Source organism: Pezoporus occidentalis, unplaced genomic scaffold (genome assembly GCF_034315485.1).
Source record: "Pezoporus occidentalis ecotype Australia unplaced genomic scaffold, CSIRO_AGI_Poc_V1 ctg55, whole genome shotgun sequence".
NCBI lineage: Eukaryota > Metazoa > Chordata > Aves > Psittaciformes > Psittacidae > Pezoporus > Pezoporus occidentalis.
Genome location: NW_026915888.1, coordinates 2373218 through 2400127, shown reverse-complemented (window position 1 = coordinate 2400127; position 26910 = coordinate 2373218). Strand labels below are relative to the sequence as shown.

General features: G+C 41.9%; 1 protein-coding gene across 2 annotated transcripts; it reads left to right on the top strand.

The window, feature by feature from the left end:
* Positions 1-25634, top strand: SEC24A (SEC24 homolog A, COPII coat complex component). Of its 2 annotated transcripts, none has more exons than XM_062638082.1 (23): positions 1-190; positions 5336-5857; positions 8083-8250; positions 9673-9750; positions 10080-10246; positions 11328-11500; positions 12423-12525; positions 13298-13424; positions 13769-13878; positions 14258-14370; positions 15008-15126; positions 15755-15810; positions 16118-16324; positions 16634-16754; positions 17331-17489; positions 17951-18124; positions 18528-18638; positions 19000-19175; positions 20543-20680; positions 21217-21321; positions 21468-21560; positions 22093-22196; positions 22602-25634. In XM_062638082.1, the coding sequence occupies exons 1-23, from the start codon at positions 118-120 to the stop codon at positions 22714-22716; spliced, it is 3312 nt and encodes a 1103-aa protein (XP_062494066.1). In that variant the 5' UTR covers positions 1-117; the 3' UTR covers positions 22717-25634. The 2 variants fall into 2 exon arrangements, with proteins under 2 accessions (XP_062494066.1, XP_062494065.1); XM_062638081.1 differs by having other exon boundaries at positions 5321-5857.
* The last annotated feature ends 1276 nt before the right edge of the window (positions 25635-26910 follow it).

The window sequence follows — 26910 nt, the reverse complement described above, 5'->3', positions numbered from 1 at the left end:
GCCTGCGCGCGCCGCCCGGTAGTTCCGGTGCGGGGCCGGCCCGTCCCGTTCCTCCTCCTTTGAGCCGGGCCGGGCGCCGCCACACGGGCACAGCCGAGCCGAGCCGAGCCCGCCGCCATGGCCCAGCCCGCCAGGCCCCCCGCTGGCTACCCCAGCCACAACGGCGCTGGCCAGCAGCCCTACAGCAACGGTGAGCGCGGAGCCGGTGCAGGGCCGCAGGGCCCGGCGGTGGGGAGAGGAGGCCTGGTCGGGGGGTGGTTCCTGCCCCGCGGGGGACGGGAGCGGGGTGGGTCGGGTCCGGCTCCTCGGTTCTCCCCCCCCCGCCCCGCTCCACCGCGGGAGCTCGCCCGGCCCGGTGGGGGTGCGAGGGGCTGCGGTGCAGTGGTGGCTGGAGCGCGTCCTGCCCAAGCGGGCACTAAGGATAAGGTAAAGCCTCTGCCGGGCAGAGCGAACCCCGTCCCGGTCGGTTGTCGGGACGGAGGCACCCCCCCACCCCGGGTCTGTTTCCGCGTGTGACCCGGCAGAGGCTCCTTGTGGAGAGCCGAGGCGAGGCGAGACGTTCGCGGGCCGCACCGGGCGCTCCTGGAGGCCGTGACACAGCCGGGGCCGCAGCCTCGGGCCCTTTGGAACGGAGCTGTACATGTGGCACTGTGGTTATCACCGGCGGGGGGGCTCCGGCTGCGGCGCAGCCGAGATTTGCCTTGTCAGGGGTGTAAAACTGATACCGCCCTGTGCCCTGAGTGAGCTGCGATCCAGGGAAATCCTGACCGCTTTCTTACCCTCCAAATGTGTCTCTGCAACGGAAAGATGAGGGGCGATGGGCACAAGTTACTTCTGGGGGGATTCCAGTTGGACACTACAGGAAAAATTTTCCCAATGGGAATACCCAGCCATTGGAATAATCTAACCAAGAAAGCAGTGGATTCTCCACTGTTGGACACTGTTGAGATTCGGCTGGACAGGGTGCTGGGACATCCAGTCTAGGTCGGATTTTGGTTGGACCAGATGCTCCCTGAGGTCCCTTCCAACCTGGAGTTCTATGATGATTTTTAAAGTGAGATATTGAAGTTTCTTCCCATCAAAATACGTCTTTTGAAGGTGACACCAGCCTTTTCAGCCAGGAGGAAAGAAGCACAAGACAAGCCTTGTCTCTGTATTTGTTTTCTTTGCCTGTGTGGAAATCAGTGCTGTTGGAAGTGTTTCCTGATTTCCCATACCCAGCCAGCATCCTCCGTCCTTGGCTCCTTAATTACACACGTCTGCATTTGAGTAGCTGGGCTGCATCATAAGCAGTTCAGTTCTAATGAGATCTTCTGATTTTTCTGCTATGTGCATGAGTAATTAAATGGTTTGACTTGTCTTCCCCCTCCTCCTTTGCAGCTTATTTTCATCAAAGTCATCTGCAGAATGACATTCCACAAAGAGTTGTGTTGTTGTATATAGGGTCGGGAAAGTGGGAAGTGTATGAGCACAGGCTGGAGAGAGCCTCTTTTCTGGACAGCTTCTGGTCTACGTGGAGAGTGTACAAAGAGGACGTTAGCTAATGGAGTAGCGAAGTGGGATGATTTACTGACTGGCATTGCTTTATGTTTGCTGATTCCCCTGTAGTCTGATTAAGCACGTAATGGAAGTTCTGGAGAGGCAGTTGGAGGAGGAGGAATTTCAGGCTGCCCGGCTGTCAGGTGTATGAAAAATAAAGAACTGAAATTCAGAGTTAGGCAAATGCAAGGTAATAAATTTAAACTGTTGTTATGGTGCGTTAGAAGATTTGGGTTGCTGGCGTTTGAATAAATAAGAGTATTCAAGCATGGACTGTTCTTGGCAGCGTTTAAAATACACGTTGAGGAGGTGCTGCCATCCTTGACCTTTACAGTAAAAACAAGGCTTTTTGTAACAGTCTGGAGGGTACCGAGAGTGCTGTGGGGGTACTCACAGCGAGCTGTCAGCAGGATGATGAATTGGTTTACAGCTGTCAGCTCTTCCTCTCCACTTGCTGCTCGCTTTACTGCTTGCAGGTGCCTCCCCGAGCTCGCGTGTCTGTGCAGGCAGTAAATTGTCACAGCAGCACTGTGTGCTGACTGGGAAATTGTTTAGCATGGAGCATTGGGTTGCTTAGCAGCAGCCTTCCTCTATTTCATCCGTGGTTTTCTTTTAATAGGACCAGCATTCCGTATTTGTTTAACTGAAGGTTACTAATTTGCTCTCCAGTTAATAGACCTGAAGTGCAAACAAGAAGGAGAAGCAGTTCTTTTAGGACTCTTTTCCTCTCCTTACTTGATGGCACTTCAAGGTCAGCTGTTGGGTTGGAAAGCAGTGGGTCAGGGTCAGATAAAGTGGGTGCTGGCACTGGCACATCCCATGGCTGTTCAGTTGGGATGGAGCTTTTCCATCTGTTTATCCTTGCATCTCCCTGGAGGCTGGAGAGGTTGTGGCTGGTGAAAGTGAGATACTAAAGAACTGGCTTGGAGGAGGTGACAGTGAAATTGTGTGGCAGGAAACGACTTGAATCCCAGCCTCCTGTGCTAATAGTTTGACTCCTCATTTTATAAACCCACCAGGCAACCTTCAAACGCATTCTGGTGCCATTCCTGATCTTTTAGAAACATGAAATGGCCTTGTGTTCCTGTGGAGGCATCTTCTGCTGTTATGTAGGTGGCCTTTCTTCTATTACTAAATCATCTGTGGTCTCCAAGTGTCAGTTGTTTTGCTGCCATGCAGGTATCCAGCTCTTCAGTGAACACTGAATTCCTGGTTGGGTTTTGGCTTCACAGAACAGCACAGAAAACCAGCATCAGCACCTGGGGAAAGCTGAAGGGCCTGGATGTTCTCTGGCTGAAGAGGTCAGGGCAAGATGGGTACCTGCCAGCAGCAAAATAGCAAATCCTGGGATTAGGTACACTGTGAAGCCCCTTGGAGAGGGTTTGTGCCTCTCAGTGCTGCTGCTTTAGTTTTGTTGGCAGCTTTATGCAGGATTGTTTTGGAAACATGAACCACATGCAGGCTATCAAGGCTTTTTTGTTGAGCTTCTGACATTAAAAATTGAAATTTGGAACATTGTGCTGTGGTGGATTTGATATTTTATTGAAAACATAGAAAATACCAAGTCAGTTTTGGATTTCACCTCACTTGCTTTATTCTCAAGCTTATTTCTTAAGCAGGGAAAACAGTGTGTAAGACATCAGTGCAAGTGCACTGATTCCTGCCTGGTCTAGAGAGTCATGCTTGAAGGTGGACAATCAAGTTATGAAGTTAATTTGCATTTGTTTTGTATTTTTCTTACAGCTTATAATAATATTATATCAACGTACATGCTGCTGCAGACAGGAGGCATGGCATCGCGTAGGAATTCTTCATTCTTAGAGTTAGCAAGTTTCATTTACAATGGGCATTGTAAATCGATCGTTGCAAACCCATCTGGTACAATGCAGGGTAGTTTTGGAAGGTGGATCAATTGTTAGTGTTTTTGACTGCAGGCTTTTTGTTTAGACACCATTGATCTTAGGGAATTATTAATTACTAAGATTTATGAGCAACATTGTAAGGACAATTGGGTATAACTGGGTCACCTAACTGTGAACGGTAAGTGGCATATTGAGATTAATGGGTGGAGAATAATATGGTGTGGACTTCTTACACATAAATAACAGAGGCAGTGAGGGTGAGATCACTGTACTACTGCTTTGGCAATGTAGTGAGTGTGGATGCTGGTGATATTCAGTGCAGTAACAGCTGTTTGTGACCCACAGCCTAAGGCTTTCTAGGAAATGAGGAGCTGAATGGCCGGTGCACTGTTTGTCCTAGTGAAGTATTCTGATGTATGTTGTGTTTCGTTTTAGTTATTGTCAGAAATGCTGAAGTTCAAAGTTATTTTACTTTGGAAATGGGAGCTTCCACACCTGCTGAAATGTAACTAGAATGTTGAATGAGAAACCAGTTGTCTTTGTTTTAATGTTAAATGAAATTCTGTGAGTTCACTCTGGTGGCAGCTGTTCCCAGTACTTGTATAGTAAATATGTATCTAAGATAAATATATATCATGGGATCATAGAGTGGTTTGAGTTGGAAGGGACCTTAAAGCTTCTTCAGTTCCAACCCCCTGCCACAGTCAGGGACACCTTCCACTAGAGCAGGTTGCTCCAAGCCCCTGTGTCCAACCTGGTCTTGAACAATGCCAGGGATGGGGCAGCCACAGATTCTCTTGGCAACATGGAAAATAGTACAGAGTTGCAAAGAAAAGAATTGTATCTCTAAACCAGGAAGAGGATCTCTGCTGTCAGATGTTTAGCTGTGTATGTGTGATGTCTCTGGTATTCAGCTGTGTGTTTCGGGGGTGAGCAGGACCATGATACGACTGCCACACTGGAAAGTGGTTTAGTACTTTTTGACGAGTCATGGCTGGCTCCGGCATGTGTTATCTGGTGTATTCTGCTTAGAAGGATTTCACTTGAAACTGTATAGTTTGTGGCAATGTTAGAAACAACTGTAGTAGTGATTTTCTTGATGGAGCTCTTGTCATGCTGGAAATCTCACAATATTCTGTTTCTGTGTGAAGCAGGAATCTGATAATGCTCTTGTTTCCTCTTTGGACAGTTACTAACTTTTTTTCAATGTTTTGTTTGCTTCAGTGAGTAAAACTTAGTACAACTCTACCAACCCACAAATACATAAAGCACCATTAACCCATCTGGTTTTATCTTCCTTATTGGTGAATTATTTTATGATGAAACTACCCTTCATTCCATCTTCATGACTAGCTGGCTGCTCACGAGTGGTATGTGTATGAATAGTTCTCTTACTAAAATTAACTGCAGAGACTTCCATAGATTAACTGTCACTTGAGATGCACCGAGGTGACCTATGCTGAAAGTGCCTCTTTGTGTCTTTGTGGTAAGCTGAAGTTGAAGTTAGTGTCAGTCGTCAAGTGAAACAGAGTCATGAGGCAATGGATGCTTCTGCTTTCAGTCTGCTCGCCTGTTCTGCTGCCAGCTGTGTGGGAGAGCTCTCCTCTTTGGTAGGCTTGGTTTGGGTGTTCCTGAGGATAGAAATAGTGCCATGTGTGATTTTTAGTCCAGGAGGATGGATTGTGCTCAGGCACTGGAATGCTGAGTGGTTGTGAGGCTACTGTAAAGCAAAACACTGATGTAAGTGTTGATAGCAAAATACTACCACATTCATGTCCCCTGAAGCAGTGTCACACCTGGTTGTTAAGAATCCAACATAAAAATGGCTTGGAGACTAAAATCCCCAGGAAAGAGATTCCCAGGAACAAGTCTTCTTTTCAGAAGCAATACCCAACACTGACTTTCTAAAGGGTTTGTAGTTTTTTCTCTTCCAGGTCCTGTTCAGAATCAGCTGATGCATTCACCGGATGGCCAAGGATACAGCCCTTCAGTTCCAGGATCGTATTCCCATCAGACTCCGGCCAAGGTTCCTCCACATCCATCTTTGGGACAGTATAACTATAGTGGCTCTCAGAATGTTTCTCAATTAAACAGTTACCAAGGACCTGGGCAGACTCTCAACAGACCCCCACTGGCACCTTTTTCTGGGTCCCCAGTACAACAGACAGGTCCTGCTCCACAAGTGCTGCTGCCTCCATTGCAAAACTCAGCTGCTATATCATCTGCTGGTAGCTTTCCTCCTGGAGCTACCCCACTAGTGCTTTCAAACTGGCAGTACAGCCAGGCTCCCACAAGCCAGCCCCTTGGGTCTCAAACAAGCCATTTGGCACATGTGACGGGGACAGGGTCACCCCAGCCACTGTCATCGTTATCAGGAAATACAAATCCTCCAGGAAGTTATCAATATGCTGCTTCTCCAGGAGGTCCCCCGCTTCAGAACAGCTACATGAAGCCAGGTAACCATAACCTTCTGATATTTGACCAATGTCCCTTTCTCAGTGTCCTTTTAAAAGAATTGATTCCACAGCAGTGTTTTGCCTGTGCAATGAAGTTGTAAAACAGAGCATTTTGAGCAAAAGGACAGCACAAATACAGGGGTGGTTTCTTTGGATTAGAAATGGAAGTTCTGTGTACTGGTCAGGCATTTCAGTTGGCTGCAGCAGGTAACTCCTGAATGCTCTTATGGTTTTGGGAAGCTGTGTGTGGGTAATGCTGTTTGTGTGACCTTCACTGTTCCTTGGGTTACATGCTTCAGTTGAGCAGGGACTTGAGGACTTCCTGGTTGAAAACTGTGGTCCTCTTCAGTGAGTGTCATCTTTTGCACCTTAAAACTTGTTAGCCTTTGTGTTACTCACTTGGTTGAGGTAGTTCAGTGAACAACCTCAGTCGGGTTGATGCAAACAGTCTGAGCACAGCCTGGAAAGCAAACTGCAGAGCAGTTCTGTGCCATTGAAGTAGAGCCCAGTTCAATGGGAAGCTTCCTTCCTCCAAACTTGTAACTAATAATGGTCAGTGTTTAGAAAGCCCTCTGAAAGCGTCAGACTTCCCTTCCTGCTGCTCATGTGCTGCTGTGTGCAGTGGTGAGAAGCTTTGCTAACGCTAGCCAGCTCCATTATGCAATTTGTGATGATTATGGAAACAAAGTGGATACTCAGGTTTCTCTTTGCTAAACTGCTGTTTGTTGTTCTAGAGGATTTCTGACCGAGCCTGCAAATAGGAGATAGATACAGAAATACTGTAAATGTTCAAGCAAATGTTTTCTCTCATATTTTAGCCTCACCAGAGCTTTTCCTTGATGCTAGCTTTGTGTTCCATGCCTGACTCATTTTGTTATGATGTTCAAACTGTCTTAAGCTCACAGAGTTTATGGAACTTATGCTGGCAGTTTATTGGCACAAACAATTAGTTACTTTGCAGTTAGCGAGGAAAATGCTGAGACGTTTTGGGAAGCGGCATATGAAATGAGAGCAAGTGTTTGGAATGAGAGAATTCCTGTATCCTTTTGATGGGGAATCCTCCTGAGCAATTCTCCTGGTAGGTTTTGTAGAGCAATGATAACTTTTGAAAGGAGTTTAGCTTGTTTAGTGATCACACCCATTCTCAGAACAAAGGTCTGCCAGCTCCCTGCCTGCATGGCCAACTACGGACAGCCTCTTACACACAGAATCTCTTCCAAGCTCTGTGATAGTGTTGCCTGCATGTAGCCATTATTAATTAACTTTGGAGTATCAAATACAACTGAACAAGCAGATAACTCCACTGGATATGATTTTTCCCCCTTTTCCTTTCATTCTTCTCCCTTAAATCCCCTGTACTGTGCAGGCTCATGAAGCTGCATATTTTGTGTGGTGGCTTTTTGATCCTGTTGAACTTACAGGCTTCTGTACCACGTTGAGACCTGGTAACACTGGACAATTTGGCCTTATCTTTTGAAAGGCTACCTTTTATATTAAAACACATTGGTGCCTTCCTAGAGTTAAAGGGCAGTTATACTGGCCTCTGGAATAATAGGGAACAAAGGGGTGGAAGTGCTCTTAGGATTTGGTATTGTTTGAAGGGGAGAAAAGCAATTGGGTTTCTAAATGTCTTGGCTGGAGAAAGTCCTAGGATTTTAAAATAGAAGCAATTAAAAACTTCCCTGTGACTCTTAACACAGAGGGTTAAACATTCCAGAGCAAAATACCTCACACTCACACAGCAAGTTCATTCAAACTGGAAATTGCTGATGCTTTCCCAAGAGAAATCGTTTCCCCAAGTAATTTTAGTAGCTGTAGAATGTGGACATTGCTGTTTTGCATCAGATTATTGAAGTGGAAGATGAGCATCCTGTCAAAAGGAATGTTTAGACCCTTATTAGTTCATTCATATGGGGCTATATGGTAACTTTATAAAGTCTAGCCTTAGTAATTGAATTGAGATTCTCCTTCTACTGCTGAAGTTCTTAATAGCAACAAAAATGTGAAAGAGTCATGGATAATAGCTACAGGAACCCAGTATGAGAAAAGTGCGACAGAAACAACCTGCAGTCGTGAAACCTTCTACAACCATATCAGGATTTATGTATCTCATGCTGTTTATCATATGAATAAGAAGCATAGAGTTCAGTCTGCATTTTGGTAACAAAGCTTCTGTGACTTCCTCATCTGGGTTAAACTCTTCCTAAAACTGAATCTCTTTACAGGATCTGCTCCTCCACCAGTGACTCAGCCTTTAACTCCGCTCCACCCTCCTGCAAGGCCACCCTTAGGGCCTCCACCAGTTGGTGGTCCACCTTTAATTAGGCCTTCAACCTTGACAGCTGGACCACCTAATACACAGTCCCTGCTAAACTCAACTGCAAGTCAAGAAGGTAAGAAATAACATGGTCTGTTTGAATTTGCACATTTCAACTTGCTCTAATGTGCAACCTCTAAAGTCAACCACACTGTTCTGTTAGAGACTCAAATGGTAAAACTGATACTAATCCAGTGTAATTTTAGCTGTCTATAGCTTCCTGTATCGTTTTATTCTTCAAGGAGAGATAAAATATGGATCCTGCAATTCCTTGTAGTTGTGCCTGATTCTTCCCTTGTGTGTAAAATCACTGAAACATGTATCTTGGATTTGTTCATTTTTGGAAGGTAGTTACTAGAGGCTTTTAAGTGTCATCTGTTGAAGGCCCATATAGAAACATAGAATATCTGACTGTCTCCTGTAGACCCTTCACAAATACACCATCACATAAGAACTCTGTATCAAACAGACCTGCAATTGTATTACATTTAGTGCCCTAGGATGGGCCATGTGGTAGTCGGCAGTTTTGTTTTTACATGCATAGTTGGTTCTGTCAAAGCTGTTGGTTCCTTGCATGTTCAGATTGACACTTTCATCTATGTGATAGCTGTGTGAAGACAAGAATAGTATATTCAGATTTAGCTTCGTTTTCAACATACGAAGTGTGCTAGAAACTGCTTGGGTTAGAAAGGCTTTTCTTCATAATGAAGAGAAACGTTTCCAAGGCCCTGGAGAGACAGCAATGTTTAGTCTGTGTAGTAGGTTTACTGGTGCATACCAGCAAGATTCAGTGTATAATGTTAGTTCCTTTCATTGGGTCATCTTTAAAGATTTTAATGATGATAAACTTGAGTTCCTACTTCTCCTTAGCAATAGGTAGTTGGTTTTATATATTTAGACATAGTTACCTTACAAATAACGATCCTTTGGGAGCATTCCCTCAATTTCAAGGTTTTTCTTATCTCTGCTGGGGTTTGTATCTTGACTGGTATGTGATTGTATCAGAACTGTTGGTGTTTGGTGTGAGCAATACTGGACTAAGTGTGTAAGCAAAGGGAATTTAGTGTTCCTGAGAGTTATCAGTGGGAAAAGTTCTTAAGGGAGCTTGGCACCTGAATTCCAGGGTACTTTGAAAACTGCAGCAAGCCTACAGATGCTTCCTCTGATGAGGAGGAAGTGTCCCCTGTCCCCAAGCAAGTGTATCAGCTTGGAGGTTGTGGTGAATACCTAACGTAAAAGGTCATTCAACCAGAGGTGTAGGGACTTTTGCTCTCCTTAAAAAAAGATTGTGGTGTTTTATGAATGTCCTCTGTCATGGTCATGTCACCAGGGGAAGAGGCCAATATGTACATTTAACTCCGTTTCATCCTGTGGCAGAAGCAAAGTAGATCCAAACTAATGCTAATCTTAATATTCATCCAGCAAGTAGGATTTCTTTGCAGTTACCTCATTACAATTAGTAGTTGGTGAAAGTTTTTACTGGGATTGTCTTTAATAGGTGATGCTACATCTGCTGCCAGTGATGGGGCTGCAGTGCAGAACAGCTACGATGCACTAGAAGGTGGTGGCCTCACAGGTAAGGCTTTGGGAGTGGAAGTATTTACTACTACGTAACTTTGAAGAGGCAGGGAAAGATAGAAGTTTAGGCATTCATGTACAAACCCATACACTTGGTTCCATGTCTGTCATGAAACTAAGTATGAAATGTCAAGCCTTGACAAGTACCACATCTTCTCCTGTAAGTATGGTAAAGCAGTGAAGAGCACTTTGCAGAACTGACAGCAGTGGTAATGTTTATGCTTAGAAACTAACCACCACCAAAAAGCCTTTCTGCTGTATTAATGCACTGAGCAAGCTGTGGTTCTTCAGCAGTTAATTTTAGGTATTTGTCTCCTCTGCCTCTAGCAACTCCACATCCTTCTCCTGCACCCCCAAATGTTAAGATGAACAGAAGTGTTGGGTATTCTTACCCTGCCTTACCTCCAGGCTACCAAAATACTTCTGCACCCGGAGCACCAGGAATGCAAGCATCTGCTTTGCAATATCCAGATGGATCAAAACATTTCCACCAGGTAAAGGTTGTCTGGTTTTCATCTTGGTACTACCTGTCCTGTAAAGAAAAGGTGGCAGTTGATGTGTGTTGTGCATCTGTGGGGTGCTGCTTTGATGGTTCACTGTGTGGGGTGCTGGTTGTTCAAGGTGACAGACGCAGCCTGAAAGAAATGCTTTTGCTGATGCCTTGGCACCAGTTTGGAAAAGCTGTGTGCCAGCTCCTTAGGAAGTGTTCTATCCTTGAATCTGTTCAGAGTGCTTCTCTTAAAAATACTCAGCTGCTTTTGGCATGGTTTTCTTCCCCTGGGTTGCCAGAGTTAGCTGAAGGATTTGGGTTTTTACTGAGCTTTCGAGGTGAACTTACCAGCACTTCTGCCAGCTGAGCCTCTGAAGTTCCAGAGCTTGTAGCAACTGTGTGTTGACGTTTACCTCTACAGTGTTACATACTTAAGTCCAAGTTTATGTAACAAACTATTCAAGACCAGGTTGGACGAGGCCTTGGCTGATACAGTTTAGCGTGAGGTGTCCCTGCCCATGGCAGGGGGGCTGGAACTTGATGATCTTAAGGTCCTTTCCAACCCTAACTATTCTATGATTCTATATTGTTGTAATATAATGGCAGTTAATATGTAAACAAAAGAGAAAAAAATAAGGATGGGAAATACCTCTGTTATTTAAGTTAATTGGGGGCTTTATTCATTGGGATTGTTCAGCCTGGAGAAGAGACCTTACAACAGTTTTCCAATGCCTAAAGGGGCTGACAGAAAGTCTGGAGAGGGACTTTTTAGAAAGGCCTTTAGGGACAAGCCAAGGGGAATGGCTTTAACCTGCCAGAGGGGAGATGGAGATGAGCTCTTAGGCAGAAGCTCTTCCCTGTGAGGGTGCTGAGGCTCTGGCACAGGGTGCCCAGAGAAGCTGTGGCTGCCCCATCCCTGGCAGTGTTCAAGGCCAGGTTGGACAAGGCTTGGAGCAAGCTGCTCTAGTGGAAGGTGTCCCTGCCTATGGCAGGGGTTAGAGCTGGAGGAGCTTTAAGGTCCCAGCACAAACCATTCCATTATTTAAAGGATTGGTGTTAATTTTGGAAATTCTCTTTGGCTCTAGCCTGCCCTGGGCACTAATCACCTAAGTGCATCTATGGGTGCCCTGAGTCTACAGCAAGAAGGATTAAGACCTGTGAATCTTCTTCAAGAAAGAAATATTCTTCCAACAACCCTCTTGAAGGCTCCAGTCCCAAACTTGCATGAGGACATCCAGAAGCTCAACTGTAATCCTGAGTAAGATTATCCATTTGCTATAAATTCCTACTTGTAAACATGTCTTTGAGTAGAAAACATTGAAAATGGGCTTCACTGTGTTAAGATAAAGGTGGTAAATGGTTTAAACTGACAGAAAATTGTGTGTAGAAGGTATGAGTTAAGATATGTTTTTTGCAGGGCAGTGATAGATAGGTACATTAAAAAAAAAACTTTACAATATGGCTGGCAATAAGCATGACTCAAAAAAGATGTAATAGAAGTTAACTCATTTGAGTGAGGCATACCACAGATTGACAATCCAGAAACCTCTGTATTAATAGTAGCCTTTTAAACAATGGAGTAAATGGAATGTCAAACAAGCCACTGCCAGTTGTTTATTCAAGTAATCTCTCTGAGGAGACCAGCCAAGCTGCGTATAACCTGGTATTCCTGCTTTGCAAGGCCTTTTATGATTGATAAAGGAAATAACAGCATCTTTGTGAAGTTGCTCATACAAACAAGCTGAACAGGAGTTGCAAAGGTGCTGTGCACATCTGCACTTGTGGAAATGACTGAGTTCTGAAGTCTCTGCTTATAGTTGCTAAGTTTTAAGGCAACCTTTTCAACTTTGCTGGTTCAGATTTGTGTGTAAGGCCACCTTAGAACGGTATCCCAAAATAACACCGTATATAAGGGTTTGGTGTAACTTTGAACATTCTTAGGCTTACCTTTGACTTGAGTGACTGACAGTTCTGTTTAGAGTCTGTGTATAAAGTAAGTACTCAAAGTACGTACTGTGGGTCAAGCTAAGACTAAACCAGAACAATTTGACAGAGCTGGAGAAGATGGAAATTCACCATCACCATTTATATAGAAAAATATAAAGGATGCTCTGTACTACTGAAATCATCATTTTTATTATCTGAAAGCCTCTAAAAATAACCCTTTGTCCTCCATGTAGGTTGTTCCGCTGTACCCTGACTAACATTCCTCAAACTCAGGCCTTACTGAATAAAGCCAAACTTCCTTTGGGGCTCCTGCTTCATCCTTTCAAAGACTTATCGGTATGACAAATATTCCAACCTTTAAATGCTGAAATCTCAACTGTGCCTTCCCTTGAGTCCAGAGCTGGACAGTGAATTATAAAAGAAGAGCAAGTGTGGCCCAGAAAAATTCCCTTGGTAACGGACATTTCCCTGCACCAGGCAGATCATTGTCATGTTCCTGGATTTATCTCCCTACCAGTTTTAAACTTTGAAGCCTCACTTAATCAAAAATCCCAGCAGCTTAGAGGCAGCACAGCACTGGGACTGTGACACAAGGCCGCACATTTAATTGCTTAAATAGCTTTATCTTGTCACATAGCAGTTGTAGTTATTGATTTCCCATACCAAACCTAGTCCTAATTCTAAACCTAATTAAGAGTTAACAGAGTGAAAAGGGTTTGGATGTCCTCAGATAGCCAGGAGACTCTGAATTTAGCAGTGCCTCTTTTAAGCATTGTTATTTTTCACAATTTGAATAGTTTTTCAATTATGTGGCATATTTTTTCTGATTTTTTGGTCTTTATTGGGCATAGGACTTGGTCTTAAGCCACCAGTGCAAAACTCAAGACCTGAGAGGTTTGAAAAGAGAACCTGCTCACTTGAGTAGGTTAGAGCTCAGTTTCAACCTGTTTATTGAGGAGTTGTGAGGATGCTGTGAGGTTGCAGAAATCCTTTTCTTCAACATGTCTGCTTTGACTAGCTAAGCAAGAAGCACAGTATAGATAATGTAATCATAGATGAATAGATGCAGTGTGGTAGTGTCTTAAAACAGGAAGCTTTTCTTTTCCAGCAATTGCCAGTGGTCACTTCAAGTACTATTGTGAGATGCCGCTCCTGTCGGACATACATTAACCCTTTTGTCAGCTTTCTAGACCAAAGGAGATGGAAATGCAATCTGTGCTATAGAGTGAATGATGGTAGGTATTAAATGTGCTTGTTGCTTTGAATGCTTAAGGTGAGCCTTGCCCACCTTGGCCTTTGAGACTGTACTATTGTTGGCCATGAGTATGAGGGGTTGTTGTCAGCTGAGGCTGTGAGACATGAGAAATGCTTCCCGTGGGCAAAGACAGGGTGTCACTAATGAAGCACAGAGTCTGATGTGGTTTCCCACCCTAGCAGGTGACAAAGTAGCTGCCCTGCTTAGCATAGTTCTCCAAGAAGCATTGGCCAACAGGCACAGAGAAGAGTTGATGTATTTGTTTTAAAATGCAGCCCAGCTAATACTAGTGTGAAGTAATAATATCTAACCTTGTCTGCATAGTTCCTGAAGAATTCATGTATAATCCTGTGACAAGAGTTTATGGAGAACCTCATAAAAGACCTGAAGTCCAGAATGCTACAATTGAGTTTATGGCTCCATCTGAATACATGGTAAGGCTTTATTTACTTCTAGTTGTCCTCTTTTATTTCCAAAGGGAAGTCAGAAAAAAGCCTTGTAATAGACGATGCTTTCCAGCTTAGTAGAGCAGTTCCTGCCTCAAGGAGTGTATCTGAGAACTCTTGGGAAGCACTTCAGGAAGTTCTTCTCTAAACAGTTATGATGTCAAAGTTCTTCTATATTTAGAATGTATTTGGGGTATTATGGAAGAAAATTGTACTTCTAGATTACCCAATAAGACACAAATGCATTCAGAAGTTGTAGCTATCATCTGTGCGCTGTTACAATAGAGTTGAAATTTGCAGTGGCATAAATAAACCCCATCTAATAAATGTAATTTTGAAAATTGAAGGTAATCTGTTCTTTCCTCAGCTGCGTCCACCTCAGCCACCCGTGTACCTCTTTGTGTTTGATGTCTCTCATAATGCAGTAGAGACAGGATACTTGAATACAGTCTGCCAGACGTTGTTAGACAATCTTGACTTGTAAGTATCTTAGAATCTCCTATTTTTGTTCCTCTTATGATGCTTGTGGCAGGCATCAATGTGCCTGTACTGCCTGTCTAGAAGAGAAATTTCCTAGAATTGGCTAACAATGGTGAGTGCTGTATTAAAATGTAGTGTAAAGCTGTAGTCTTTTTCCCATCACAGCTGCACTGGTATAAAAGGTAATTTTGAGGCTTGTTTCTCAATCTGCCTCTTTCTTACTTGCTTCACCAATCCCCAAAAGGAATAAATATAACATTTATGATGTCTTTAGAATGTATTTTTTAAAAGCTGAAATTTAGGTAAGGATCTGCTTAAAGGAAAGCATACATCTAATATATTTTTGATAAAATACATGCTGTTTGAACTCATCTAAATGCTGCTTTGCATTTTGCAGCTTGTTTCTTCCTTTTCTTCCATTTCCTATGACCCTCTTAAAAAATTCATGAGTGTCTGCTAAGCTGCTCTACTATGAGCTCCTTTTCTGCTCCAAACTGACTGAGTCAAGCTGTTGCAGTGTAGCTGTAAAGCTAACTACTTGGTAACAACCATGGAGAAGTGCAGTGGATGGTTCAAAAAAAGCAAGCCTGCAGAAATGAAATTCCATCTTGCTGAACACCATATGTCTCATTTTCAGGCTTCCTGGGAACACTAGAACAAAAATAGGCTTCATAACGTTTGACAGCACAATCCATTTCTACAGTCTTCAGGAAGGTCTCTCTCAGCCTCAGATGCTTATTGTTTCAGATATTGAAGGTATGCAGAAATAAATCCTGGGATTTGTATCTACTGATGCTGCTGGGTTTGACAGCCCTTAAAAAATATACCTCGTGGAAGCTTCTAGACCAGCTCATTAGTCTTTCCAGTAATGGTTTTACAAGTAGCATGTATTCGTGTGTGTCTATGAAGCCCCTGATGTGTGCGAATGCTGTGGCTGTTCTTGACTTTAAAACATGAAGACAGACTTCTAACCTTCACTTTAATGTTACCTGGATTTCTCTTGTGATCCCCCAAATACTGATGCTTGGTCAATAGCTATAGATTCTGTGCTGACTGATGCTCAGTGCTTGTTCTTCTGCCTTTAGTTTCAAGTCACCTTGCACTGTATGTTATAGGTAAGGCAGAATGAACACTAGAAAGTTCTTTGCTGTGCATTTTTACTTAATAATCTTGATTATCCTTCACCCCTGTCGACTGCTAATCTAACAGGGTTAGAGTTTCCCTATGGGAAAAGAAGAAATATCCATAGTGATGTTTAAATGGGTTTACACACTGATACTGTATTCTTTTTTTCAAGAGGTGTAATGGTTGCCAAATAGAATTGGCAGAAGATTGATGTGTTTTTAAAAGTAACTAAAACACTGTTTTTTCCCCCCTCTTCCAGATGTATTTATCCCAATGCCAGAAAACTTATTAGTGAATTTAAATGAAAATAAAGAGGTAAGAACTTTAGTGACTTTCACATAGTTTGGGATATGCTCGATAATTTCTGTGTTACTTAATGCACTCAAACACCCACAGTTTAAATGCAAAGTTTGAGGTGGAAGAAAGAGGTCTTTTATCTGTGTGACTGTAAACTTTTGCTACCCTGAGACAAGACAGTACTTGACTTCTGCTAGGGCTTTTTCTTCACTACCTTAATATTAGATGTGTTAACACATGTTGTTGCATGTTCAGCGATCAGCTCTATGAAGAAAGAAAACTCCAAAGGCTCCTGGTCTTAATGCTTTTGTCTTCTCAATTGTAGCTAATTCAAGACCTGCTGAAGGCCTTGCCACAGATGTTTACCAAGTCCCTGGAAACTCAGAGTGCCCTGGGGCCTGCACTACAGGCTGCCTTTAAACTGATGTCCCCTACTGGAGGTAGAATCTCTGTCTTCCAGACACAGCTTCCATCTGTGGGAATGGGAGCGCTGAAGTCACGAGAAGAGCCAAACCAAAGAGCAACAGCAAAGGTGAGGGAAGCAAAAAGGTTGAGAAATGATTGCCCTCTTCTGTATGTGTAGGTGGTTCTGGAATTGCCTGTTCTGGGTTAATGCTGTGGCTCTCTTGTTGTGCTAAGCTTCCTTTGTTAAAGAAGTGGAAGGAACAAAAATAACCAAAGCCAAGCACTATAAACATGGCTTAATGATTAGATTTCTTTTAATGCCATCACTGTAACCAGTGATGGAGAATCAACTGTTAGTGTCCCTGAAAAGAGGCAGTACATGTGTTAATTTGTTTGCATGTCCTTTGTATTTTGTAATACCCCCTTGTATTAACAGGATATACACCTGACGCCATCGACTGATTTTTACAAGAAGTTAGCCTTGGACTGCTCAGGGCAACAGGTTGCAGTGGATTTATTTCTTCTTAGTGGACAATATTCAGACTTGGCTTCTCTAGGTAAGTCATATTAAGCCATTCTGGGGTGTGTAACTCTTGTACTTTTCGAAAATACATAGCATCTACATTAATATTTAGTACATGAACCTGATTTGAATTAATCTAATGTGATAAGATGCAAATTACTCCTTGATGAGCAGTGACAGTGAATAGAATGTAATCCTTCAATCTTTCCTGATTCAACCTAGCTGTTTTCATATTCTCCCTTAGTGAGTCAGGATTCTTGTGATCCTGGTATAAGTGGCTGAAATACTTTCCTCCTTTTATGCCTTTGAACCGTCAGTGCAAACATCTTTAGAGTAACTTCCATTAGCATTTGAATTTTCTTTTCTCCGTTTAACCCAATGTTCAAGTGACAATGTACCTGTAATTTCAGGTCAATGGACGATTATTTCATACCTGAAACTCCTTAAATACATAGAGTTGTGTTACACAGACCTGTCTTTGAAAGCAGATCTGTAACTTTGTAAAAGCTGTTTGTGGGTGTGAACAGGGAGTATTGCATTCAACTGGTATATTTAAAAACCACAGCAGCAACTGTCTGCCCTCTGCCAACGCATGTTGGTTTTGTTTCAGGTTGTATATCAAGGTATTCTGCAGGTAGTGTCTACTACTACCAGTCTTACCACCATAAACACAACCCTGTTCAGGTGGAGAAGTTGCAAAAGGAACTGAAGCGATACCTAACTAGAAAGATCGGGTTTGAGGCTGTCATGAGGATAAGATGCACCAAAGGTTTGAACAGAGTTTTTTTTGGACTGAAGAGGGGAGAGAGGGGAAGGAGCATTTGCTGTTACTTGGGAATGTTTTGAGGAGTGTTTCAGTACCAGGAATCAGACCAGTTATTAAAGACTGTATTTGCAGCATCTTTACTGGCATCCAAGTTCCATTTTACAGTGATTAAAACTGGAGGTTTTGTTGGACTGCTGTTTCAACAAGGGAGTTCTTTTATAGTCTAGAGACTTACTACTATCCTGCATTGATTTGACTTCCAAATGCCTGCTTTCTGCTAGGGTTTGTGGATTCTGTGGATTAGTTGTCTTGTCTGGGATATTTACCTTTCCTGAAGACACTTTATTTCATTGGGAAGGATCTTAATATTCTGATACAGAGCCATCTATGGCAGCTGTGTAGATGGTGTCTGTACTTCACAACTATGAACATAAAACTGACTCAGTACAATGCTTGTGTTGTAGGTCTCTCCATTCACACTTTCCATGGGAACTTCTTTGTACGATCTACAGACTTGTTGTCATTACCCAACGTGAACCCAGATGCAGGATATGCTGTGCAAATGTCAGTAGAAGAGAGTCTTACTGATATGCAGGTTGTTTCCTTTCAGTCAGCTCTCCTGTACACATCCAGCAAAGGTAAGATGCACAGGTAGTGTTAGCTGCATCAGCAGTACAGTACTCAGATGAGTCCTTTGTGTCTGTTTATCAGCTGCAATTCAGTGGCAGTAACTCACATCAACTATTTTATCTAATATCAAGATCACAGCTGTGATGTATTCCAGCATGTTGGTGATGTTATTGCTTCTTCCAGACCAGGAAGTTTCTTGGGAAACTTCTGGTCTGAAAATAGGTAGAGTTAACCCAGAAACTGAGAAATAACTGGTTTTAGAAGCTACTGGAAATGGCCTGATTCACCACTTGTATGATAAATTAGATTAAATCTTAGGGGCTTGTTGCTATTGAGTAATCACTGGCATTTGTTCTGTTGTTTCATAAAACAAATGCAATGTGTGGAGACTACAGTTTTCTTCTCTTACAGGTGAAAGACGGATTCGTGTCCACACTATGTGTTTACCTGTTGTGACAACACTGAGCGATGTCTACCTAGGGGCAGATGTACAGGCCATCACGGGGCTGTTAGCCAATATGGGTAAGCATGTTTGGATATGTAGGGATGATATCCCTACAGCTCTGAGCGGTAATCCTCTGGGAAGTAACGTTACAAGAAAAGATTCTCTCTTTCCAAGAGTGCTTTCTAAGTTGCAAACCTAAGAGGGTTTTAATGCTAGGCTTAGGTAAGGTGTCAGTATAGATGTATGTAGTCACCTTAACTTAGTCTGATACATCATCCCTGGCTTTTTCTGAATCCCTTGTCTTGACTTCCTTGATAGTCTACTAAAAGCTTATTAAGATGCATGGAAGTACATGTTAATGAGAAGAAATAACACATGTGACTGTATTCCTACCAAGGGAGGAAAGCCTCTTACGTGAGCTCTGTACTCTATTTTTAGCTGTGGACCGGTCAGTCTCCGCTACGTTGAGCGATGCTCGGGATGCTCTGGTCAATGCAGTGATAGACTCTTTATCTGCTTATCGCTCAGCAGTCCTGAGCATTCAACAGCCTGGTCTCACAGCCCCCTCCTCGCTACGGCTCTTCCCACTTTATGTACTGGCACTCTTAAAACAGGTAAGAGCTAAAAAGAAGCTGTGCAAGGGGATGACTGTTTGGCATGTCAACCTGAAGTAAAGGGATGTTTCTTTGATGTGCAAAATAGCATCTTCTCTTTCAGTGTATTTAGGACTCAAAATTGGAAAGTTGCTTGGTTTAGATCATTTAATAGAACCAGCCTTTCTCAAGATAACAATTCCATTTCTCTGCACCCCAGAATTTAATGACTTGAAAGGTCAATATAGAAAAAAGCATATTTAATTGTTTCTCAGGCCTGGGTAGATAACTTATGATTTTACAGGTGCTGAACATGTGTTTTTACCTTGAAGTCTGTTATGTTATGAAAATGGAGGGATTTGGAGATTTTCATGGAGTAAATACATCAGGGTAACGGACAGGCCTTCTCTTACCTGCGAAGGGCAATAGGGGATAGAGATGTTTAAAGATTACCATTATGGAGAGTGATCTAGCTGAGAAGCAGGAGTTTAGAAGTATGCATAAGATCAATGGTATAAATGTTTTAAACAAGGGAATAGGAATCTTAAAGGCTCTGACTGGGCTATAGAATGTGGCACTGGTAGAGTGTGTTTTCAGTAATAATTCTTGTGCATTTCTGGCAACGTAGATCCACACGGCAGTTCAGTGTGGGTATCGAGAGAGCTGCCTGGCTGTTCTTGCCAAAGGTTTAAAGCCTTTCACAATATTTGCTCAATGTAAGTAGTTTTTGATTGGATTTCCCTGAACTGATATTTGAGGTCATTCTAAGCATTGGACAAGCTGGCTTCCTGATCTAGAGAGAATTTTCTATTCATGCCCCTTGATAAGGAATTAAGCAGTGTGTTCATACTGACATTTGAACTTCTTCATGTAGAAGACTTTGTGTTTGACCCAGTGAAGAGGGAGGAACAAGCCCTTGTTTCAGTTATAGCTGTTTGGGGTTTTTTTGTCCCAACATGTAGGACTACATCTTTATTGTAAATCCAGAATTACCAAAGATGCCATATGTAGAATCCAATTGTAAAGTGCTCCAATATTTATTATTCTAAATTCCATCAAGTAGCATTTTTGAGGTGTGTGTTAGAAGAGATGCCTTTCAAGATGCTTTTATCTCAGCTGTAGTGCTCCCTGGAAAAGATTGATGGTGCAAGGTCATGGTTAATTCTAGAAGCCAGCAATGGGAATAGGGAGACTTGTATGATCTGTGAAACCCTTGAAAGGACAACAGAGAAGTAAAATAGCAGTCCTAAAATACCATAACCAGGAAAAAATACTCGTGGCTCATCTCTATGACTTAAATAAGTTATATATGATCAATAGAGGGTGTGTTAGATTCTGCTTATCTCACTTTGCTTTAACGGTCAAATGAAACGCCTGATTGTTTGCAGAAAGCATTTCAAACCGGGACGAGCACACGTTTAGATGAACGCATTTTTACCATGTGTCAAGTGAAGAACCAGCCCCTTGTTTACCTCATGCTCATGACACATCCCAGCCTCTACAGAGTCGATAACCTCACAGATGAGGTGAGTACTGGTCTGTTTGTCTGATCCCAGAGTTATTTGTTATTTGGGACTGGAGTGATGAATTCTGGAGAGAGGCTGTGCTCTGGCTATGGATGGATGGGAAAGGTTTCTTCTAAATTATTCCACTTTTTGCCTTGTGTCATTATCTTTTCACTATAAATCACATGTACATAAAGACAGCATAACATGCATTTCGTCCCTCTGTGGCTTCCTTCCTTGTAAAATGTCAAAGTAGCTCTGTGAACAGTGAATGTAAGAGCCTGAATAATTATAGAAATCACATCTTTTGTACACAACAAATCTGATATTCATGTCCTAGAATTTAATTATCTGAAGTTGAAGTACACCCTCTCTGAATAAAACATGAAGAGATTTACTAGTAAATTATGCACTCCAAGTATGACTTGAACTGAGAAAAAGGGTCCAGCTTCAGTATTCAGTGTAACCCATCCTATTCTTATTTAACCTTCTGTTCTTGTGCTTGTTTCAATGCCTCAGATGTGAACCACTGTTTTCCTTTTTGCCTTTTCCTTCAGGGGGCTCTTAACATAAACGACAGAACTATACCTCAGCCACCCCTTCTCCAGCTGTCAGTGGAGAAGTTGAGCAGGGATGGTGCTTACCTTATGGATGCTGGCTCTGTAAGTTGGGTGGTGGTGGTGATTTTAAAAAGTACCCACATTTACTTGACATGTTCTTTCTGAGAAGTCATAATGTGGAGGAGACTGCTGAGCTGTGGTTCCGTGTTGGATTAATGTTATTAATGTTACTGCTGGCTATCTTTCAGGTAATGTTTCTGTGGATTGGGAAGAACTGTGGGCAGAGCTTTATCAGCCAAGTCCTTGGAGTTCCCAATTATGGCTCGATACCACAGAACATGGTATGTGCTTGCTTTGCTGTACATCAGTGGTACAGTGCTACCAAAGTATTATTTTCATGAGAACTTCAATACCTCTATTCAGGTATTAGCCCTTTAGTTATTATTCACTATAAATCCAGATTCAGGGAAATAAATCATTTTTGTTGCCTCTCTTGGAGTTTCTCCAGGCTAAACCTTTATAGCTATTCCCAGGAAAGCGCAGTAAGAAGAGGCTGGCAGTGAGTAAGTTTCTCAGACTTGTGGGAGCAGACTGAGAATACTTGCCAATAGTAAGCACAGTGGGTGAGTGGGAAATCCTTTGGTTTCTGCAACAGGTATTGATCACAGCTCAGTCATCACTGTTCTGACAGCTAATTGCTATTTACTATATTGCTATATTAGTTTAGTGTGCTTGACTGTCTCAAGCCCTTTCAGATGTAACTAGACAAACTGTGTGTGTCTGGGTTTCCTTTATACTCAGTGAGGACAGAGTCCTTTCACTGTTCTTCTGAAAACTGTCCTCTATGTATTAATGATTCCCTTTGCCTCTTAGACACATCTCCCAGAACTTGACACTGCAGAATCCATCAGAATAACAGCTTTCATTTCTTGGCTGAGAGAACAGAGACCTTTCTTCCCTATACTATATATAATAAAGTAAGTATTTTTTAACAGTATTTGTGCTTCTTTAGGGATCTGTTAATATATATTTCAGTATCATATACTGGACATTCTTGATGGAAGTTTGCAGTGGTGCATGCTGTGCCTAACAGATTGGACAACGGACATGACTTGTTATAAGTTGACTCCAATTAGAATTGCCACAGACTAAAAAAGACTAAATGTCACAGAACAATCTTGAGTTAATGTCGGATAATGAAGTGAATGCTGATAAGTGCACTTGTTAGGAATAATGAGAAGGGTTATTTGAGATCGTCATTTCATATGTCCTTATGCTCTTGAAATAGCTTTGCCAGTTGAGCTGTAACTTTATGAATGCATTGCACTGGTGGTCTTGGCAAATGTTTATTTCACTCAAACACTTATATTTTCATTTTGAAGGGATGACAGTCCATTGAAATCAAGTTTTCTGCAAAATATGATTGAAGACAGAACAGAATCAGCCTTATCATACTATGAATTCCTCCTTCATATACAGCAGCAAGTGAATAAATGAAACGCTAGCCTTTGGCTCACTTCTTTAAGGAAAGATTTTGCAGTAAAGAACGATTGTGCTTGTAATATCTTCATTAAATCTGTGGCCTGAGGCAGTTGATGAGAAGTTCTCACTGTGATTTCAACGAACTAAAGCAAATAAAGGACCACATCTGAGAATCAAATGTGCTACTACATAATATTATACCTTAAAAAAAAGGAAAATCAAACTGTTGGAACTGGTTGAGCACCTTTAATTTGCTGCAAATCATGTTTTTACTGTAAGTAGTTGCAGCATGAAGTATATTTACAAAGGCAATACTGAAAAGGTGAAATACATTTTGTAAAATAAAGAGTTCTTTGTTGTTCAAAATGTATATTTCTGTAACTCTTTGCCTTTTTCTTGTTCTTGTTCCTTTTTTTTTTTTTTTGCTGCTAGATACAAAACCTCACAATACTGATCATGATTTGCAGGGAAATTGTTTTAAGTGCATCCAGTGATTACAGACAGAGCATCTCAGTGTTCAAACTTAAAGTAGCAATGAACAACTGTTCATTGTGAAATGAACAAATACTTGTGAAGTGTAGAATCCAGGGATTGTGGCTAACAGGACTAAAGGTGAGCTTAACCTGGACATGATGGCTGAGTTTGATAAAGCTTTTAATAAGTCAGTATTCGAATTAAAAAAGAGAGGAGTGGGTTCTGTATGAGAACATCTTAATGTCAGTGGCTGACATAGCAGCAAAAGTAGACTTAGATGGCAAACGTTTTTCTTCAGTGAAAGGAATAGTTGGCATTTCAGTTTGTGAATGGGTGGGAGGGGAAGGGCAAGGAAGGTTCTCTCAGACCTTTTGGTTTATGTTTAGTAGACTTTCGGCTCTTGTTTACATTAACTGAATGTTTAGCCCCTAAAATCTAGTGTGTTTCTGAAGCAAGTTTGTGTGGCAGCACTTCAAACCTAATGCTTTGAGACCGCATTGAATATCCTGAGGTTAAAATTCAAAAAGACATTCTTTTTCCAAAGACAAACATATTTTACATTGCAGATTCGTGGGTGGTTTGAGACACACTTGAAGTTTTCTGTTCGTTTTTGTTTGTAATGAGCCCAGGTCCAAAGCCAGGGTTCACCAAATAAGAGCTTTAAATATACTCTCAGATCCCTGCCAGAGCTTCAGAGGGAAGGTGACATTGGCCTTGAAGTGAAAGTTTATATACGGAAATACTTAGATCATTTTAAGAGTGCATTGATCATTGTCCTGTGGTGGAGATTAAGCTATCACTGATAGCTACCAACATAAAGAATATTGAAGTTACGGTATCCCAATGCCTGTGGAAGTGTTTCATATGGACAAACCTTGGTTTGCTTTTTTGTTTGTGATAAAGGACTTGCAAAACCTACTTCCTAGGGCAAGTAACTTGCACAGGTAAACTGCTTGTAAGTGTTCAGACATGCACTGTGATGAGGTTAGTTAACTTACATTTGTGATACAGATGTCCAAGGGCATCGTAGGTAATCATTTGCTGCCTTTTCATGCTGTAGCTGCACGTGGTTGTCAGGAGTTGCCTTACTTCAGGGGAGTTCCTTGAGGGAAGATGTTCTTGTCGCTTGAGCACAGGAAGCTGAATTTCAGAACAATGTCTAAAATAGCATGAAAAGACTATTAGAGAATCAGTTGAAGCTTCCCTGTCTGCTCCCCCCCTTCAAATAGGAGTATATTTACTTGAAGAGCTTGTCAGAGAATTGCACAGTTTTGAAGTCATAGTGAAGAGGTTTTTAAGTTTTCACACCCTGATTTAACCTTTTTCCTGGGGGAAAGGGGTCTCTTCATTTAAATCATAAATGGAAGCTATGCACTTGCATAGGTGATGACTTAAATTTGTGGTTTTGGGTATACTACCACTCAGATGTTGAAAATCATCCTTGTACCTTAACAGCCCCCCCAAAGTGTCTCTTACTATGACTGTATTTTGTTACTATATCCCTTACTCTTTCAAGACATAAATGTTGGAGATGGCCTCATTGCTTTATGTACACCAGACTAATGGCTAAAGATGTCAATCTTTGTGGCAATTAACAGCTTTGAATTAGAGTCCCTAAGTTTTACAGAGCAAAACATGATAAGAATCAAATCTTGGAGTCCTCTTTGCTTTGGAAGGAATTCAGTGTTGAGCTTTGTTACTATATTCCCTATCAGTGGGAAAGCCTGCTGGTTTGCCCTCTATTGCTGTAGGGGCAGTACAGGACAGATGAACACAGAAACTACTTATGATTTGTCACTTTTACCTACAACTGGAAAATAAGGACACTGAAGATGAACTGCCAAAACGGGCAGGAGTGACTCTGGTACTGAGATCTTAGCACCACAACTCGACCACTGAAAATGGTCTCTATTTTTCCAGTTGAAGACTCTTTTTGTTGAATTCTATCTGTATTTGACACATTAGTGTTCAGCCAACATTGTTACCATCCATTTTACTTTGCTTTCATTCTCGTTTTTAATTTAATCTCTTTGAGTCTGACTCCACATAGACTGTGTTGCAATAACTAGAATGATTCACTTTTATTTAGCATTAACTTCTTAACAGAATTTAATCAAAGACACAGAATGGCTGTTAAGTAAGGGACCATTAAATGTGATTTTAAGGTTCTGTTTACTATTATGGATGTAATCCTTATAGTAAATTTAATTTTGTAAAGTAGTGTATAATATTGTAATATTAAATCTTTGTTTTCTGAACTCAAACATATGATCTTCAGTATGAAGTGATAAATCTTCCCCCCTTCTGAATCTGAGACAGGATTTACTTGTCCGCCTTTTTACAGTTTGTAATTTTCACTGTTTTATTCCTGTAAAAAGTCATTTGTAACACATGCAAATGCTTATTTTATCTGTGCTAATTTATCAGATTTGGCTACTCAATAAAATTAATTGAAAGAACTCATACAAGTCCACCAGTGCTTTCTTAGAAATAACGTATTCGATCGACTGAGTGAAATTCCATGTACCATAAGTGAGAAATTTTTTTTTTAGATAAAACATATAATATTCAGGTGATTAACTGATTAATTGGTGAAAATCTGTCCCTGCAGAGCACCTCTGTCAGTCAGTGTTGGTACTCCGTCCTGACCTGGGATGCGTTCTTCCAGCAAGGTGAGTGGGGCCGTACCCCACTATGTGGTACCCTACTATCTGGCTGGGAGTTGGTCTTAAGAGCCAGTTGCCACTGATGATTGGAATTTAGCCTTCAGCAGTGATCCCAAGTGATCAATTTTATCATAGGTAATCCTGTATCTTCATTTAACATCCTATCCTTTCAACACCTTTTTGTAAAAGCCATTCCATCTTACGTTTGCCCATTTTTTCATGAGCTGTCATCACTGCTGCTTCTGGTTCACCGTATGGAAGTTAATGCATGAGCTTGGTCCTTCGACCTCTGTATTGAGCAGGTTTTGAATACAGAATCCTCTCATATTCCTTCTTAATCACTTTGTATTGTAGAAATATTAACTGCACTTGTCAGCACAGAGCTTTTCCCCCAGTGTAATGATTTGCCCTGTTGCTGCTGAATTCACCACTCGGCAATGAACTAGCAGCCATTCCAGCACTGGTCTGTGGAACTCCAAACAGGATCTTGAAGCTGAGTTCTGCTTCTGTGTGAAGTGCTTGTGGTGCAGTCTGAGTTAATGAGTGCAAGTCATTCGGTGTCAAGGATGTTGAAGGTAATTAGTTTGACATATTGATGGGAAGCATTCGTGTCACTGTCTTCAGCTGGTCTGGCTTTCAGGTACTTCTCATCAGAGTGCAGTAAAGGGAAGAATCCTCTCCCTCGTCCTGCTCATGCTGTGGGGATGCAGCTCAGGAACCAGAGACGCTCCCTGTTCTATGATGTTATGGTAAATCTGGAATCCTTGAGAGGTCCTTGTTCCCAGTATGTACATTCAATCCCTCCAGCTGTTTATTAACGGCAGTGCAGTGACACCATGCTGGGAATACAATTTGGGAAGCTGACCCTTGGGAAGTGCTGCCTAGCAGTTCCCTAGAAGGCATTTCCCTACACTATATAGCTTTCATGTACACATAAAAACAGCTGTTTGGCACTCCAGTAAACAGCAGACTCTCTCCACTCCTTTGGAATGTGCCCAGAGATGACAACTCCCTAAATCCATCTGCACAGCACACCCAATGATTTTCCAGCAGAAAACCTGCCCCAGCC